Source organism: Phoenix dactylifera, chromosome 11 (genome assembly GCF_051530095.1).
Source record: "Phoenix dactylifera cultivar Ajwa chromosome 11, Ajwa_hap1_PhDact_Kaust_v1.1, whole genome shotgun sequence".
NCBI classification, from domain to species: Eukaryota; Viridiplantae; Streptophyta; class Magnoliopsida; order Arecales; family Arecaceae; genus Phoenix; species Phoenix dactylifera.
The window spans coordinates 24,141,088-24,158,567 of record NC_143200.1 but is presented as its reverse complement, the minus strand read 5'-3'; the positions used below and the strand labels follow the sequence as shown (position 1 = coordinate 24,158,567).

At 41.4% G+C, this 17,480-nt stretch overlaps 1 protein-coding gene and 2 long non-coding RNA genes across 3 annotated transcripts; 2 read left to right on the top strand and 1 right to left on the bottom strand.

Moving 5' to 3' along the window:
* The first annotated feature begins 341 nt into the window (after window positions 1-341).
* Window positions 342-1,588, top strand: LOC148699948 (uncharacterized). Its single transcript, XR_016397925.1, has 2 exons — window positions 342-830; window positions 1,460-1,588. It is a non-coding gene; the product is annotated as an uncharacterized LOC148699948 (long non-coding RNA).
* Window positions 1,589-8,099: 6,511 nt separating this feature from the next.
* LOC149751658 (uncharacterized) lies at window positions 8,100-8,898 on the top strand. The gene is made up of 2 exons (XR_016397813.1): window positions 8,100-8,140; window positions 8,770-8,898. It is a non-coding gene; the product is annotated as an uncharacterized LOC149751658 (long non-coding RNA).
* A 763-nt stretch (window positions 8,899-9,661) lies between these two features.
* LOC103710055 (aldehyde dehydrogenase family 2 member B7, mitochondrial-like) lies at window positions 9,662-16,430 on the bottom strand. Its single transcript, XM_008795644.6, has 11 exons — window positions 16,224-16,430; window positions 14,536-14,664; window positions 14,295-14,437; window positions 14,025-14,178; window positions 12,892-13,121; window positions 11,607-11,696; window positions 11,256-11,429; window positions 10,992-11,129; window positions 10,384-10,521; window positions 10,236-10,297; window positions 9,662-10,118 (listed from the first exon to the last, which is right to left on the bottom strand). Exons 1-11 carry the CDS (start codon window positions 16,306-16,308, stop codon window positions 9,845-9,847), a joined length of 1,617 nt encoding a protein of 538 aa, XP_008793866.4. The 5' UTR covers window positions 16,309-16,430; the 3' UTR covers window positions 9,662-9,844.
* Between the last annotated feature and the right edge of the window lie 1,050 nt (window positions 16,431-17,480).

Genomic DNA, 17,480 nt, shown 5'->3' with positions numbered 1-17,480 from the left:
GCTTCCCAGCCCCGACCTCCCTCTCTTTCTTCCTTTTCTTCTTCTCCTTCTTCTCTTCTTCTTCCCGTCTGGCGCCGCCTGTGAAGGTGGGGTAGCCGGCGGCGGCTGGCCGAGCGCCGCCGCCGAGGGCCACGGTCGGCCGCCGAGGGCCGACCGAAACCACCAGCCACCCCCCCCCCCCCTCCCTTCTTCCTTTCCTCTTCTTCTTCTTCTTCTTCTTCTTCTCTTCCTTCTTCTTCTTCTCTTTCTTCTTCTTCTTCTTCTTTATTCGGCCTGGGTTTTTCCTTGCTTTGAGATCCGTGCCTCACTTGTGAACCAGACCTTGAACCGGGTTTAAACTGTGAACCGGTTCCACCTACTCCGTGAATTGGGTTTGATCTGGGTTTGAGTGAATGGGTTTTGATTAGGGTCTAAATCTGAGTCAGGAATTTGGGTTAGCCTGATGTGAGGATAATCTGGTTCATTAAGATTTGATCTGATCTGGTCTGATCAGATCTGGTTTGGGCTAGGGAACTGTTCTTGGGCTGAGTTGGGCCTGATTGGATCTGTGGGCTGGTTTGGGTTGGGCCCGAAATCTGATCTGAACCTGTTATCTGGTTTGGTTCAATTGGGCCTAATCTGTGTTGGGCCACAATTGACTTGGGTTTAAAGGGTTCTGATTTTAGGGTCTATGTTTGATCTTAGGGGCCCATTCTTGGATCTATGAACTTAGGAGTTTAAGAAATTGGAAATAGTTTAAAATTATGTTTCTTAGTTAATTAAATAATTAATGTTTATGTTTTAAACAGGGGTTCGTGATATATGTGACAGGGATTCTTAAGCGAACCCAGGTAGGTGACCTATTGCTTTAAAGTAGAATTTTAACATGTATCTTGCATATGTTGATGTTATGTTTTATTATTGGCATTATGTGTTAGATTTAAAATTAAATATTTAATTTCATAAATTGTTATGCGCTTTACTGTGGGGAGTATGATTATGATTTTGATATAGAAAGTTGATTTATTGATTTTCAAAATCCGCGTGACTATAGTCTAGACCCCGCCAATGGGATGATACGTTGGCCCTGTCGACTTGTACTGAGGAACTAGTTCCGACACCGCGACCACCGGTGATAGAATAGTGGCGGCACAGGGGTGCGTTTTGCTCTTCGGAGCGGCTCGGTGGAGCGTGAGTTTGGCACCAGGGGGTGCGGCACAGTGGTGCGTTGGCTCAGTGGAGCGGCTCTTCGGAGAGTTGTATTGGCACTTCGGTGTAACCATGCCACTGGGTGATGTGGCCGTAGTCATGCGGTTGAGTTATTTTGAGTCTCGGATTGGGTTTACAGATTATTGTGTGGATTTTTGGATTTATGTGTTTAGCTGCTTTTATATGCATTATGACATGTTATATGACGACTTTATTGCATGATGTCGCCTACTGAGCTGTTAGCTCACTCCTACCATTTACATTTTTGCAGGTGATGATATATGATTATGGGGATTACGGGACGGAGTGATCATGATGTAGTTAGCTAGTGGATATAGACTTTCTCTTTTGACTTATGTATATATGGACATTTGATCTGAAAACTGGAATTTATTTTTAATTAGTTATTAATAGTTGATCTGATTATCTGCCTTGCGTGCCTGCGGGGTCCGCCCTGTAGGTGCGCGGCGTCTACTCGCGCCCCGGGCCCCGGGTTCGGGGCGTGATAGATTTATTGGTATCAGAGCATAGGTTAAAGATCACTAGGGACATTAAAACAAAATCATAATAAATATAATAATAAATAATAATAATTAAAAAAAAACTTAGGAATATAGGGACACATGTGAAGAAATGAGAGTGGGGTAGAAAATCTTATGGGTCGGTGAATCTAACACTAATGATGTGTATTCGGAAAAAAAAAAAAAAAAAAAAACTTAGGAATATAGGGACACATGTAAAGAAATGAGAGTGGGGTAGAAAATCTTATGGGTGGATGGATCCAACACTAATGATGTGTTATTAAAAAAAAAAAAAGAAGAAAAAAAAAGGGAATATAGGGACACATGTGAAGAAATGATAGTGGAGTAGAAAATTTTACAGTGGATGGATCTAACCCTGATGTTGTGTTATTTGTGTATGTATCAGCATGCCGCCCCGCCGTGCACGTGGGGCACCTCGCCGCCTGATCGAGACTATCGGGAGTGATCCAGCCACTTCTCATCCGACTGAGAGAGTCCAGGAGGATGAGGCTGATCAGACAGTACTGGATGGACCAGATCATGGCCAGGAGAGCAGGATGGGAGGTCCGACCCAGGTGATGGAGCTGATCAGAGAGGTCGTTGGGTTAGTCCGACAGCAGAGGGGACCACAGCAGCTATTTCCCTCTGCTAGTTCTTCAGATCAGGGGAGGAGTATAGCAGAGTTCAGGAAGTTAGCTCCTCCGGCCTTCAAGGGAACTACCGATCCCCAAGAGGCCGAATGGTGGATAGATGAGATGGAGAAGGCCTTCAGGGCCATGGGTTGTACTGAGGAGGAGAAGATCAGATTTGCCACCTATATGCTTCAAGACCGGGCTCATCATTGGTGGGAGTCTGTAGAGAGGACCATGATGCAGGATGCAGGATCTGTGACCTGGCCGGGATTCCGCATGGCCTTCTACTCCAAGTATTTCCCTTCCAGTCGTATCAGGGAGCTGGAGAGGGAGTTTCTGAGCCTCTCTCAGGGGAGTATGACTGTGGAGGACTATGAGGCTGAGTTTGATCGGTTGTCCCGTTTTGCACCATCTCTTGTCCAAGACCCTAAATCTAGGATGAGTAGATTTGAGGAAGGACTGAGGCCTCGCCTGCGTCAGGGTTTAGCTGCTGTTCACTCGACTGATTATGATGACCTAGTTGACAGAGCTAAAAATATGGAGATCATCTGGAAGGAGACACAGGATGCTCAGAAAGGAAAGTCGAAGAGGACCAGGGACTTTGATTCTGACGGTGAGCGGCATCTGCGCCGACCTATGCAGTTCCGTCCAGGAGCAGGGCAGCGAGTTCCATATGGGAGGACTGCACCGGATCGCAGGGGGATATCAGGAGTGTGCTTCAGGTGTGGCCAGACTGGACATAGAGCTGTTGAGTGTCGTCAGACACGACCTGGTATTGGAGCATGTTTCAGGTGTGGTCAGCAGGGCCACCGGATAGCTGAGTGCCCTCAGACTCAGACTTTTTCTGGAGTTTGTTTCGGGTGTGGTCAGCCAGGTCACAGGATTTCCAGTTGTCCTCGTACCAGATCCGCGCAGAGGCCACCGACTTCTATAGCTCCTCAACGACAGACTTCCTTCACTCCAGTACAGGCTACCCAGTCAGCTGTCCCCAGGCAGCAAAGGGGAGGAGGATCTCGTACCCAGGGACGAGTTTATGCACTGACCCAGCAGGATGCTCAGGCATCCAACACTGTAGTGACAGGTACACTGTTAGTATCTTCCACTTATGCTTATGTGTTATTTGATTCTGGTGCTACGCATTCTTTTATCTCATCTTCATATGTGCATAAGTGCGATTTACACTACTCTTCCTTAGAGAGGGAATTATGTATTAGTACTCCAGCTGGGGTTACGATGACAGTTAGTCAGATCTGCATTTCCTGTCCAGTACTAGTTGAGGATAGAGATTTGAGAGCTAATTTGATTGTTATGAATTTACGTGACTTTGATGTAATCCTGGGTATGGATTGGTTGGCTGCATACCACGCTACCATAGACTGTTTTCTGAAGAGGGTGACTTTCCGGATCCCGGGTACTGATGAGTTCAGTTTTATGGGTGATGACTGGGGTGTCTCTTCTCAGGTAGTGTCTGCTATGCAGGGCATAAGATCTCTTAGAAAGGAGTTTCCCATCTTTATGGCCGCAATTGCAGATTCTGAGCAGTCTGAACAGAGAATTGAGGATATACCAGTAGTCAGTGAGTACCCTGATGTCTTTCCTGATGATCTGCCTGGCTTACCTCCTGATAGAGATGTCGAGTTTGCTATTGATATAATTCCTGGTACTGCACCTTTGTCTAAAGCTCCTTATAGAATGGCCCCTGCTGAACTAAAGGAGCTGAAGGACCAATTACAGGAGCTATTGGATCTAGGTTTCATTCGACCTAGTGTCTCTCCTTGGGGTGCTCCAGTATTATTTGTCAGAAAGAAAGATGGTAGCATGAGACTGTGTATTGATTACCGGAAAATTAATAAAGTGACTATTAAGAATAGGTACCCTCTACCCCGGATTGATGATTTATTTGACCAGCTTCAGGGTGCTCAGGTATTTTCCAACATTGATCTTCGATCTGGATATCATCAGCTGAGGATAAAAGAGTCTGACATAGCCAAGACTGCCTTCCGTACCAGGTATGGACACTATGAGTTCCTTGTGATGCCTTTTGGTTTGACTAATGCACCAGCAGCGTTTATGGACCTGATGAACAGAGTATTTAAGCCTTTTCTGGATAAATTTGTCATAATATTTATTGATGATATTCTGATATATTCAAGGAGTCAGGCAGAGCATGAGCATCACTTGAAGATTGTTTTGGAGACTCTGAGGCAGAATCAGTTGTATGGTAAATTAAAGAAATGTGAATTTTGGTTGGACAGGGTGATGTTTTTGAGGCATGTTATCTCTAAGGATGGAATTATGGTTGACCCAAAGAAGATTGAAGCTGTGGTTGACTGGAGCAGACCGAGTAATGTGTCTGAGATTCGCAGCTTCCTTGGACTAGCCGGTTATTACAGAAGGTTTGTGGAGGGCTTCTCTAGTATTGCTGGACCCCTGACTCGACTCACTCGCAAAGGAGTAAAGTTTGAATGGTCGGATCAGTGTGAGAAAAGTTTCAAGGAATTGAAACACCGTCTAGTATCAGCACCTATTCTGACCCTACCAGTTACCGGTACTGATTTTACCATTTACAGTGATGCTTCCAAGAAGGGTTTGGGTTGTGTGTTAATGCAAAATGGAAAGGTTATTGCTTATGCCTCCCGACAGCTTAAGCCCTATGAAGAGAATTATCCCACTCATGATCTTGAGCTTGCAGCTGTGGTTTTTGCCTTAAAGATCTGGAGACATTATCTGTATGGAGAGACATGCCAGGTATTCACTGATCATAAAAGTTTGAAGTATCTTTTCACTCAGAAGGAGCTGAACATGAGACAGAGAAGGTGGCTGGAATTACTGAAGGATTATGATTTATCTATACATTATCACCCTGGGAAGGCAAATGTGGTAGCAGATGCTCTAAGTAGAAAATCTTCAGGAAATGTTGCAGCCTTGATTACTACTCAGAGAAATATCCTGGAGGATCTGAGAAGGGCAGAAATAGAGGTATATCTGCAGGATGTTACCTTGAAGTTGGCAAACTTGCGAGTCCAGCCTACACTCATTGACAGAATTAAGGCAGCGCAAGTGGATGACTCTCGGCTCCAGAAGATCAAGAAAGATGTTGAGTCTGGATCTCAGCCTGATTTTCATATACATGAGGATGGCTCATTGAGGTTCATTGGCAGAGTTTGTGTTCCAGATGATCCTAGTCTGAAGAAGGAAATTATGGAGGAGGCTCACAGTACGGGATATACAGTGCATCCTGGTAGTACAAAAATGTATAGGGATCTGAAAGTTGTGTTCTGGTGGAACAATATGAAGAGAGAGATTGCCCAATTTGTATCTCAATGCTTAACTTGTCAGCAAGTTAAGATTGAGCATCAGAGACCAGCTGGTATGCTTCAGCCCCTGCCGATCCCAGAGTGGAAGTGGGAGCATATTACTATGGATTTTGTGTCAGGGTTACCTCGTACCCTCAGAGGTAATGATTCAGTCTGGGTGATTGTAGACAGATTGACCAAATCAGCACATTTCCTAGCATTTAAGACTGGGATGACACTAGAGAGATTTGCAGAGTTGTACATTGAGCAGATCGTGCGGCTGCATGGAGTTCCAGTATCTATAGTGTCTGACAGAGACTCCCGATTTGTGGCTCATTTCTGGGGCAGTTTGCACAAAGCTTTGGGGACCACTCTTAGCTTCAGTACAGCTTTTCATCCACAGACAGATGGGCAGTCCGAGAGGACCATTCAGATTCTGGAGGATATGCTGAGAGCCTGTTCTATTGACATGAGGGGTTCTTGGGATCATCATCTGCCGTTGGTAGAGTTTGCTTATAACAATAGCTACCAGGCAAGTATTCAGATGGCTCCTTATGAGGCGTTGTATGGTAGGAAGTGTAGATCACCTATCTGTTGGGATGATGTGGGGGAGAGAAAAATTCTGGGTCCAGAGATTATTCAGCAGACAGTGGAGAAGGTTCAGCTGATCAGAGAACGACTTCGGGCAGCTCAGAGCAGACAGAAGAGTTATGCTGATATCAGGAGGCGGGATCTGGAATTCCAAATCGGAGATCATGTTTTTCTCAGAGTGTCCCCTTCTAAAGGGGTAATGCGATTTGGAGTTCGGGGTAAGCTCAGCCCGAGATATGTGGGACCATTCGAGGTTCTCGAGAGAGTTGGAGCTGTTGCTTATAAGCTGGCACTTCCACCTGCTTTATCGGGGGTCCATTCTGTTTTCCATGTCTCTATGTTGAGAAGGTATATTGCTGATCCAAGTCATGTGATTGAAGTAGCACCTTTACAGCTCCGTGCAGATCTTTCTTATGTTGAGCAGCCTATCCGTATAGTGGATAGGAAGGACCAAGTTTTGAGGAGGCGCACGATTCCTTATGTAAAAGTACAATGGAGCAATCATAGTGAGAGAGAAGCTACCTGGGAGCTGGAAGAGGAGATGAGAGAGAAGTTTCCTGCCTTGTTCTCGGATTGAGGTATGTTTTAATTTCGAGGACGAAATTTCTTTTTAGTTGGTTAGAGTGTGAAGATCCGACTGAAGTCGGCAAGGAGTGCCGACTTCAGTTGGTTCATCGTGGTCATCCCCACGACGACCACGCCGGCCGAACGGCCCGCGAATCTCCCGCAAACCCCCTCTCTTCCTCTCTCTCTTCGTGAAAAGGGTTGAGAAACCCTCAGAGGAGCCCCATCCCTCCCCACCCCTCTAAAAATTTAAGCTTTTTCCTCTTCCGCCGGAGCCACTGTCGTCGCCGGAGCCGCCATCGCCGCCGGAGAACCCACTCGTCGAAGACCGGAGGTGAGCAAGACAACATAGATCTATTTTTTTTATGAATTTAAAGGAGAGAAACGATGGGAAATCAGTGGGTTTTACTTCCCCTGTTTTGGGGAATTTTCTTTGTGAGATTCGGCCGGCCGACGGCGGCCGGCCGGGGTCAATCCGGCCGAGATGAGTTCGGCCGGAGGTGGCGAACGGGGGTTGGGCTTCCCAGCCCCGACCTCCCTCTCTTTCTTCCTTTTCTTCTTCTCCTTCTTCTCTTCTTCTTCCCGTCTGGCGCCGCCTGTGAAGGTGGGGTAGCCGGCGGCGGCTGGCCGAGCGCCGCCGCCGAGGGCCACGGTCGGCCGCCGAGGGCCGACCGAAACCACCAGCCACCCCCCCCCCCCCTCCCTTCTTCCTTTCCTCTTCTTCTTCTTCTTCTTCTTCTTCTCTTCCTTCTTCTTCTTCTCTTTCTTCTTCTTCTTCTTCTTTATTCGGCCTGGGTTTTTCCTTGCTTTGAGATCCGTGCCTCACTTGTGAACCAGACCTTGAACCGGGTTTAAACTGTGAACCGGTTCCACCTACTCCGTGAATTGGGTTTGATCTGGGTTTGAGTGAATGGGTTTTGATTAGGGTCTAAATCTGAGTCAGGAATTTGGGTTAGCCTGATGTGAGGATAATCTGGTTCATTAAGATTTGATCTGATCTGGTCTGATCAGATCTGGTTTGGGCTAGGGAACTGTTCTTGGGCTGAGTTGGGCCTGATTGGATCTGTGGGCTGGTTTGGGTTGGGCCCGAAATCTGATCTGAACCTGTTATCTGGTTTGGTTCAATTGGGCCTAATCTATGTTGGGCCACAATTGACTTGGGTTTAAAGGGTTCTGATTTTAGGGTCTATGTTTGATCTTAGGGGCCCATTCTTGGATCTATGAACTTAGGAGTTTAAGGAATTGGAAATAGTTTAAAATTATGTTTCTTAGTTAATTAAATAATTAATGTTTATGTTTTAAACAGGGGTTCGTGATATATGTGACAGGGATTCTTAAGCGAACCCAGGTAGGTGACCTATTGCTTTAAAGTAGAATTTTAACATGTATCTTGCATATGTTGATGTTATGTTTTATTATTGGCATTATGTGTTAGATTTAAAATTAAATATTTAATTTCATAAATTGTTATGCGCTTTACTGTGGGGAGTATGATTATGATTTTGATATAGAAAGTTGATTTATTGATTTTCAAAATCCGCGTGACTATAGTCTAGACCCCGCCAATGGGATGATACGTTGGCCCTGTCGACTTGTACTGAGGAATTAGTTCCGACACCGCGACCACCGGTGATAGAATAGTGGCGGCACAGGGGTGCGTTTTGCTCTTCGGAGCGGCTCGGTGGAGCGTGAGTTTGGCACCAGGGGGTGCGGCATAGTGGTGCGTTGGCTCAGTGGAGCGGCTCTTCGGAGAGTTGTATTGGCACTTCGGTGTAACCATGCCACTGGGTGATGTGGCCGTAGTCATGCGGTTGAGTTATTTTGAGTCTCGGATTGGGTTTACAGATTATTGTGTGGATTTTTGGATTTATGTGTTTAGCTGCTTTTATATGCATTATGACATGTTATATGACGACTTTATTGCATGATGTCGCCTACTGAGCTGTTAGCTCACTCCTACTATTTACATTTTTGCAGGTGATGATATATGATTATGGGGATTACGGGACGGAGTGATCATGATGTAGTTAGCTAGTGGATATAGACTTTCTCTTTTGACTTATGTATATATGGACATTTGATCTGAAAACTGGAATTTATTTTTAATTAGTTATTAATAGTTGATCTGATTTATCTGCCTTGCGTGCCTGCGGGGTCCGCCCTGTAGGTGCGCGGCGTCTACTCGCGCCCCGGGCCCCGGGTTCGGGGCGTGACAGTTATTCCAGGCTCACATTACATTTTCCATCCCACCCTTCACCTCCTCTAAAAAAAAAGAAACTCAATTTTGCAACTTTAATTTCTTTAGCAAGAGAATGGGGTAGTAGAATCTAATTTTGGAAGGTAAATATTAACTAACAAATTCCTGTCACGGCAATAGAACCTGATCATAATATAAGGGATGCTGTTGGATTTGAGCATGCAGTGGCGTTAAGTAATGAGTTTATGTAATGAGTTTTATCAAAAGCAGACGAGAGTGAAACTAGGGTATCCCTGGAAGCCCATGTCAGTCTATGCTACAATATGGGATGGATCGCAATGGGCATGGAAGAAAGAAACCAGTTTAACTACAAGTTTGCACCCTTTGTTGCATCATTCAAAGATCTTGAAATGGAAGGTACACTTGGAATCAAACCAACATGGCTCCTCGATACTACAATAACGGTCAGAATGGTCGTCCGAGCCTTGATCCAGTTGAGGAGCAAGAATTCGCAAAGCTATCGGAGCAACTAGTATGCACTCTTAACTACAAACAGATTCGAAGTTCTCATTCACTAGATCAAGTGATGCATCCTGTTTTGTTACCATGATGGCACATTAAGGGCTTCTAAAAAAATGACCCTGTCCGAAGCGTGAGATCATTTCTGAGAAATGGCTCAAAGCAGTTGAAATATTATTTTCTTTAGAAGAAACACTGAACATTCTTTTTGAAGGATAGCTGATTATTTATGACAAATATTCGCAATGCAGTATAGCTGATTGCAGTGGTCAAACATCAACTAGCTGGTGCTTCAGAAAACAAATGGCTGGACCTTAATGAAGGGTTGCTAGGTGATCACAACCATGCTGGGTTCTTCAGTGAAGTCACAACTGCCTTTACCTGTAGGTAGTTCTTAAGGCTATCGATGCCCTTTTCTCTTCCTTGCCCGCTCATCTTGTAGCCGCCAAAAGGAATTGTAGCATCAAATACATGGAAGCAGTTGAACCATACGGTTCCGACTCTTAGTGCACGCATCAAGGTATTGGCGGTGTTCATGTCGTTCGTGAAAACCCCTGCAGCCAGCCCGTATTCAGTAGCATTCGCTCTTTGTATGACCTCATGAAGGTCCCTATCATCATCAACATGAGACATGATTATTACCCAGACTGCCCAATGAATATTTTCTATAGACAGGGAGGATATTGAAAAAAGAAGAAGACATCCTCTTTGGCAGAGTGTCACTCACTTAAACTTCAAGATTGATTGAACTGGCCCAAAGATATCCTCTCGTGCAATCGCCATTTCATCCTAGAAAACAATGATGTTATGGTGGAAATAAAGCAAGCATAAATGTAGACTTTCCTGTAGCTGTTGGTGGCTCAGGAAAGCCATACCTTCACATCTGAGAATACGGTAGGCTGAACGTAGAAACCCTTATCACCTATTCTATCACCTCCTGCTACAAGGGTGGCGCCGCTGTCAATGCCAGACTTGATGTAGTGCATGATCTTTTTGAACTGCTTCTCGTCAACCTGGTATATTTGGAACAACCACAGAATATGATCACCAAAGCTTTCTGAGGGATAGATTATCCATCAACTACATCTAATCCTTGGAAGCAGCCATGCTGATGAAAGATGGAGAGGGAACCAGCTTTTTTTACTAAGGTTCAGAAAATTCTATACTAGGATGATATTTTCTTTTCTTCATTTTTGAATTCTATCATCTTTTCTGCATTATCTGTATAGTGTCTCAACTTGCTTATCAATTTGGTTATCTTCAGGCTGAACCATAGCTTCTAGGGATAATTTAGAAAGTAGATTTGCCAAAACGTTTTCCATTCTTACATGCTCGGTTTCAGCTGAAGCAGAATTGATTCTGATTCAGTCTTATATATACTCCACTTTGGTAGACACTAATTTCTATCCATCGTCTGACATTGTGATGATTTACAAAAGTACTTATCGTACACAATGACAGCAAGTTCACAAGATCCACATACCTGAGGACCTTGTTCGACACCATTCTTGAAAGGGTCGCCGACAACACGTTTCAAAGCACGTGCCTTTGATTTCTCTACAAACTCATCATAAACACGTTCATGTACAAATGTACGTGATCCAGCACAGCAGCATTGTCCCTGTAAGACAGCATCAGATTGTGCATTGCAACACATCATCCTCCAAGAGACATGGCATGCCTCTCGCATAAACATTCTTTTCTTTTTTTCAGCTAACACTTCTCTGATAAACTTGATTGAACGAACCTGATTGAAGAACAATGCAGAATGTGCAAGCTCTACAGCCTGATCAACATCAGCATCATCCATTATAATCATAGGAGACTTGCCTCCTAGCTCTAAGGTCACTCGCTTAAGGTTGCTTCTTGCAGCCAACTCAAGCACAATCTTGCCAGTATCAGTTGATCCAGTAAAAACAAGCTAGAAGAAAGTAAATTTTTGGAATTAGTATGCATAAAAAAGGATTATAAAAGAAAAAAATGGCACTGCCATCTAGAAGAACATTTCAATTATGCATGTAGATCGACATACATATGATCGCAATTTCATGTCGTATGATAATTCCACATTAGTCACAAGAATGAAATTTTGAAATACCTTGTCAACATCCATGTGACTAGCAATAGCTGCACCAGCAGTTGGACCAAATCCAGAGACCACATTTAGAACACCAGCAGGAAGCCCAGCCTGAAAAAATTGTATGTAAATCTAATAAATCCCAAGAAACAGGAAAGAAAATTGGTAGGCTCTCTGTTTTTTAGGAACAATGCCAAATTTCTCTCCAAAAAAAGATGGGGAACAATAGCAGATCGACTATATTTACTTATGTGATCTACAAGCAAACTTATACAACTATATAAATCATTGTTGATGGCAATAGATGAAAAATATTGAAATTTCAAAGAAATAGAAAAGTGTAAAAGAAAACAAAAAATTAGCATAAAGGTAAATGGATAGAAATATCGGAAAGATATCTCTATTGGTAGGCTGGCAGCCCATATACTTCAAAAATTGGAGACAAAACTGCTCCTGTAGACTTGTATCCTGCTACACCCCGCAAGGCAATATTAAGTCATTTTCTATACAAAATACAAGGAAAATGGTTTGCATCAAATACTTGAATCAACATTGCTGAAAAACTCCAAATAGGGCAGCTATTTGCCTGTACATCCATCTCTGTCTCATATTTTCATATATTAAGGCCCAATACTATATGCAAATTTTCAGTTCTAGTATCTCTATTTTGCTCATATGTACCCACCAAAGAAAAATTGTATGCTATTATACACGTCAACACAGATGTAGATATTTCATAGTATCATGACCATAACAAGCTCCTAATAGGCTCATCCATATACTTGCATTTTATATACTAGAATTAATGTAGGAGGTCTCATGTCGTCATAGGCTTATCTCCAAATTCATGCTGGTATCATGTCATTACCTAACGAGTGTCTGTTGGAAGTATATGATAAAAGTTAATGTTGGAGATCTCATAGATGACTCTCTTCAAAGACATTTCTTTGTTATTCTCTTCTAAGAATTAATAAGAGCCATTTCATTTGAATATCTTGCCAATACGAAAGCAATGTATTCAGTTTAGTGTTTACTTCTATTCTTGTTTATGTTTAATTGGACCATTAAGATTCACTCATGACTCAATATGTATCCATAATGCAAAGCAACAATGCTAGAACCTTATGCAAAATTCGAATGCTAGAATCCTAATGATAAATATCCTGCTACTTATTTGGCATTGGTTATTTTATAGGCTGTATAACCAGCAGATTTCTGAACATGGAAAAGAAATATCAAGAAGATAATACTAGTATACAAGACTCTAGCTATCTAAGAAAGTAAAAGATACAATTGCCGGACAAACCTCATGCAACAGTTTAGATACATAAAGAGCAGATAGAGGAGTTTGCTCTGCAGTCTTCAATACGACGGTGTTCCCGCATGCTAATGCCGGGCCAATCTTCCAACCAAACATTAGGAGTGGAAAATTCCAAGGGATAATCTGACCTGCAACACCAATTGGCTCATGCAGAACTTGCACATGATGTGGACCATCAGCTGGCACGACGAGTCCGTGTATCTTGTCTGCCCAACCTGCAGAAATTCAAAGAGATGATCTAACAATTCACAAGCGATACAAAATTTAAACAAACAAAAAGTCATATTTTATAATCTTTCATGATTATAAGAAAGATTATACGCAGGTTATCCTATCATCAAAAAATATTTCAAAAAAATAGGAATTCCCATTTCACATACAGATATTTTTATATGTATCTAGATATATACATGAGTGTATATTTATGTATGAATAATTTTATATTTCCAAATATACATACTTAATAATTCAAAGATACTTTCAAAAAGAAAGTACTTCTAATATCAAAAAGTGGCAAGTGTGGATTTTACAAAAAAAAATATGTTTACATAAAAATGTTTGCTTTCAAAGATAGTGCATATATATACATGCTTACAGACATACACACAAACTAATATGATATCAACTTTCCAAATTATAGATGACTTACATATTATAGAGATGCATGTCAAGTACTTGCATATACATACATAGATAGGGAGACACATCGATGCATGCATGTTTAAGTACATATATTAAAAATACATAATTTGGTAAACATGCACGTGTACATGTAAACATCGACAGGTACTAGTGTTTACATTTACATACACGATTGTTGTATGTGTCTGCATTTATAATATTGTATGAAATACATGTATGTGTCAAATTTTTTGCCCAAACCAATTCATACAAGACTACCAAATAGCTGAACAGATCAATCTATAAATTACAGCTCTTTTCATTTTCTATGATATAAATGTTTTTTTTATATCTTTAAGTTTCTAAATTGAATGCCGCACGACCCTGTTACATGCCATATGTTTGTCCTGTGTCACTTAACTATTTATGGTGGTGTATAGAATACATGACATAGTTGCAAAAAAAGGGCTTGGGTCAATATCAGCTTTCAGCGTTACCAGCATAATATCGCATCAGGCGTGTCACCATTGGAATTTCTTTTTGTGCAGTATGTTCATAAGGTTTCCCACCATCCCAAGTTTCAAGTGCTGCAATCTCATCATTGTGTTTCTCAATCAAATCCGCGAACCGATAAAGTATGTGTGATCTTTCCTGAAAAAAAAAAAATCACAAAGAGCATGACAATGTGCCCATACTATCACAGCAGCAGAACTCTGGAGATGATGAACGGAAACTATGCCTCAAAAATAAAACTTTCAGAGCATTACATAGCCGCTCATCTTTGGCCATGGTCCTTCATCAAATGCCTTGCGAGCAGCAGAGACAGCACGGTTGATATCTTCAAGATCCCCTTCGGCAACATGGGCAATCACTTCCCCAGTCCTAGGATCTAAGGTTGGAAATGTCCTACCTGGGACGAAGGTAATTTCCAAACGTCAGTTTATCACCAGAAGAAACCATGACATACTTTTTTTTTCAAAACAAAGCAGCAGTTAAAACGTTAGATACCTGATGCTGAGTCCACAAATTTTCCATCGATTAGAAGCTGCGTATGGTGTACCTGAACTGGTGGTGTGATAGGTTCAGCAGCAATGCTAAACATTCGAAGAACACCTAATGCACGGTCATGTGTTCTAGCTGAAAACAAAATTCATTGATTAGAAGCAGAAGCAATCAAAGAAGAAAACAAGAAAAAAAAGGGTTAGAACCAAGTTGGAATGCATCTTTAAATGAAATATTCTCAAGTAGGGGAACCATATGCTGATGGAACTGAGGTTATGGTTTTTATTATCGATGGGAAGAAAAAGCTTAAAACCCAAAAGAAATACAGTGAATTATCAGTTAAAATATTTGCAAAAGAAGAAAAAGACAAAAGAAAAAAAAACTTTATATCTCTGATCCATCATATTCGATACATCTCAGAAATTATATATACTCATGTACTGATTCCATACAAAAAAAATAATATAAGCTAATATAAGATCATGCTAATAAAAAAAAATAATACTCGTTAATACAAGTTATTATGTGATCTCTAAAATTACTCTAACAAAATCATGCTAATAAAGAAAAATAATACAAACTGACACAAGATCATGCTACAAAGAAAAATAATACCGACCGATGCAGGATCATGCTAGCAAAGAAAAATAATGTGAACTGATAGAGGTTGTTACGTGGCCCTAAAATTATGCTAACATTATCATTTTTATTTCACTTTGTTAATTCCCGAATTTGATAAAGTGAAGGGAAAATAATGGTTGTACGCTATTTTTACAATGAGGTGGTGACCAATAATTGAATCATCCAGATATGACGAGAAACAGAGTTTCAATTCATATTGGACTTGGCTTCTTTTGGAACGGCTAGAATTTTGTCAGCAGCCTTTGGAAATGGAGTCATCCTGGAAGAGGCACGTGAACCCCAATCTCCATTCTATCCTTCTCAGTGGATGATTCTCGTTGCTGTTTTCCTTGTGACTGAACATTTTCTCTCATCTAACTTGTAATTATTTTGTCTTATTCAACAAAAGCAGGGTGGCTCCTCCTTTTTTCTTTTTCTTTTTGATCAGAAGCTCCTTTTAGCCCCCTTTTCATCAAAAAAAAAAAGGGAGAAAAGAATGATCCTGATGTTCTAAATAGTATTTAGTGTCAGAGTTAATCCAGATGCAGGGAAGTTGGTGATGATTGCCGAAAGATTTTGCCATGCTTCCATTTTTCAATGGCTAGCAGCGAGCAAAACTTGTATAAGCTACAAAAGCTAAAAAATTTCCCCAACTTTTAATTAATCATACTAGAAAAAAACTCAGATCAGATATGCGGTACTTGTTTAATCCATCTGTTTTTTTTTTTTTTCAAGCAGACTGCTCGATCGATCAAAATCTTTTACAGAAATCATACAATCTTCTTTCAAAAACATTAATGTAGCAATAAAAAATGTAAAAACGAAGTCTAAAAGCACAGACTACTCCATCGATCAAAATCTTTTTGAGAAATCATACGATCTTCTTTCAAAAACATTAGCAAATTCTAACAAAAAATGTAAAAAATAAATCAAAAAAATAGTAGAAACCAAAAGCAAAAAACGACTGTTCCAAGAAGTGATCTCTCCGAGGAGAAAGATTGGAAGCGCCTGCGCAAAAATAAGAACTGAGAAGTACAAAGTGAACAAAAATGGAGGGGAAAAAGCAAAATCACCTCCTCGAAACAGAGAGGAAGAGCAACGAGCTGCGTAAAAGGAGTGGGAAAGGAGAGAAGACGCAAGTCTTCTTGCCATCGCCATGGCCTTGATCTGCAGAACAACTTCAGCGCGGAGAAGGAAAAGAATATCTGTAATTCTCTGCTCTTGCTCAAGTAAGGCTACCTTACCATGCAGACTGTCAGTTGGCAACCCAAGTACTTAATAAGTCGAAAGAGCCGTACGTTTGGAGCTTATGATTAATTCTGGCTTGTCATTTTTTAGGGAGGGTAATATTTGCCAGCAAGGTTTCAATAATCGAACTACTGAAACCCTTCCAACGAGCGTAACGGCCGTTATTTATTTACCGGGCTCGTTTGGTTCGTGGGAAGTATTTTCCCTCCAAGGAATATGATTTCTGGGAATCAGATTCCTAGGAAGAGGATACCTAGGAAAGTACTTTTGGCATGTTTGGTTAACCATGGGAAAGTGACAAATTTCCAAAGTGCTTATGTTTGGTTGACCATCCACTTTCCTAGAAAAGTTAAGTATAATTCCTATTATGCCCTTAATAAAAATTAGGTCTTTAATGCCTCTTTAATGCTTCTTTAATGCTGAAGGGTCTTTTTGGGAAAAAATAAAAAAGGAGTAATTCCCACCTCATGGGAAAGTAACTTTCCCATGTTTTTCATGGGAAAGACTTTCCCATGAAATGTGGGAATCATATTCCCATGGGAATACAACTTTCCCATCTCTCTCCTTTGAAAACTCCAACCAAACAAGAGGCATTTCATTACTTTCCCGTTGACCACACTTTCCCCCCTCCTTTTCCTGCGAACCAAACGAGTCCATAGTGTACAGCTCCAAAATTTCATTTTTTTAATATTAAAAATAATATTATAATAAAAAAAATAAGAAAAAATACAGCAATATTTTTTTATTTTTTTGTATACCGACAAAAGAAGTTCATGAAGAATGAGAGGAACAGCCTCAAAAAGCTCTTTAGAAGGAGCTCTTCTGAGTGATGGGCAGCAAATGAAGCAATTAGTCGACGACGCTATTCGCTTTCCGAACGACATGAGTAATATGGAAAGCATCAAGATTTCCGAAATTCTATATATGTTTCGAAGCAGCGGATGCTGATCGCCATTGATGTGCCGTCCTGAAACCAATTGATAACCATGGCGGAGTCACCTTCCAAATAGATACTATCTGTACTCAACATGCATCCGTATGCGCTACTAAAATTTTTAATTTTTTCAATTAGATCCAAAAAA

Coding starts and splice junctions, on each gene's coding strand:
- LOC103710055 (XM_008795644.6), bottom strand. CDS start 16,308: ATGGCGATGGCAAGAAGACTTGCGTCTTCTCTCCTTTCCCACTCCTTT. Junction 14,665..16,223: donor TTCCTCTCTGTTTCGAGGAG/GTGATTTTGCTT, acceptor TTTTGTTTTCAG/CTAGAACACATGACCGTGCA. Junction 11,430..11,606: donor GTCACATGGATGTTGACAAG/GTATTTCAAAAT, acceptor ACTTTCTTCTAG/CTTGTTTTTACTGGATCAAC.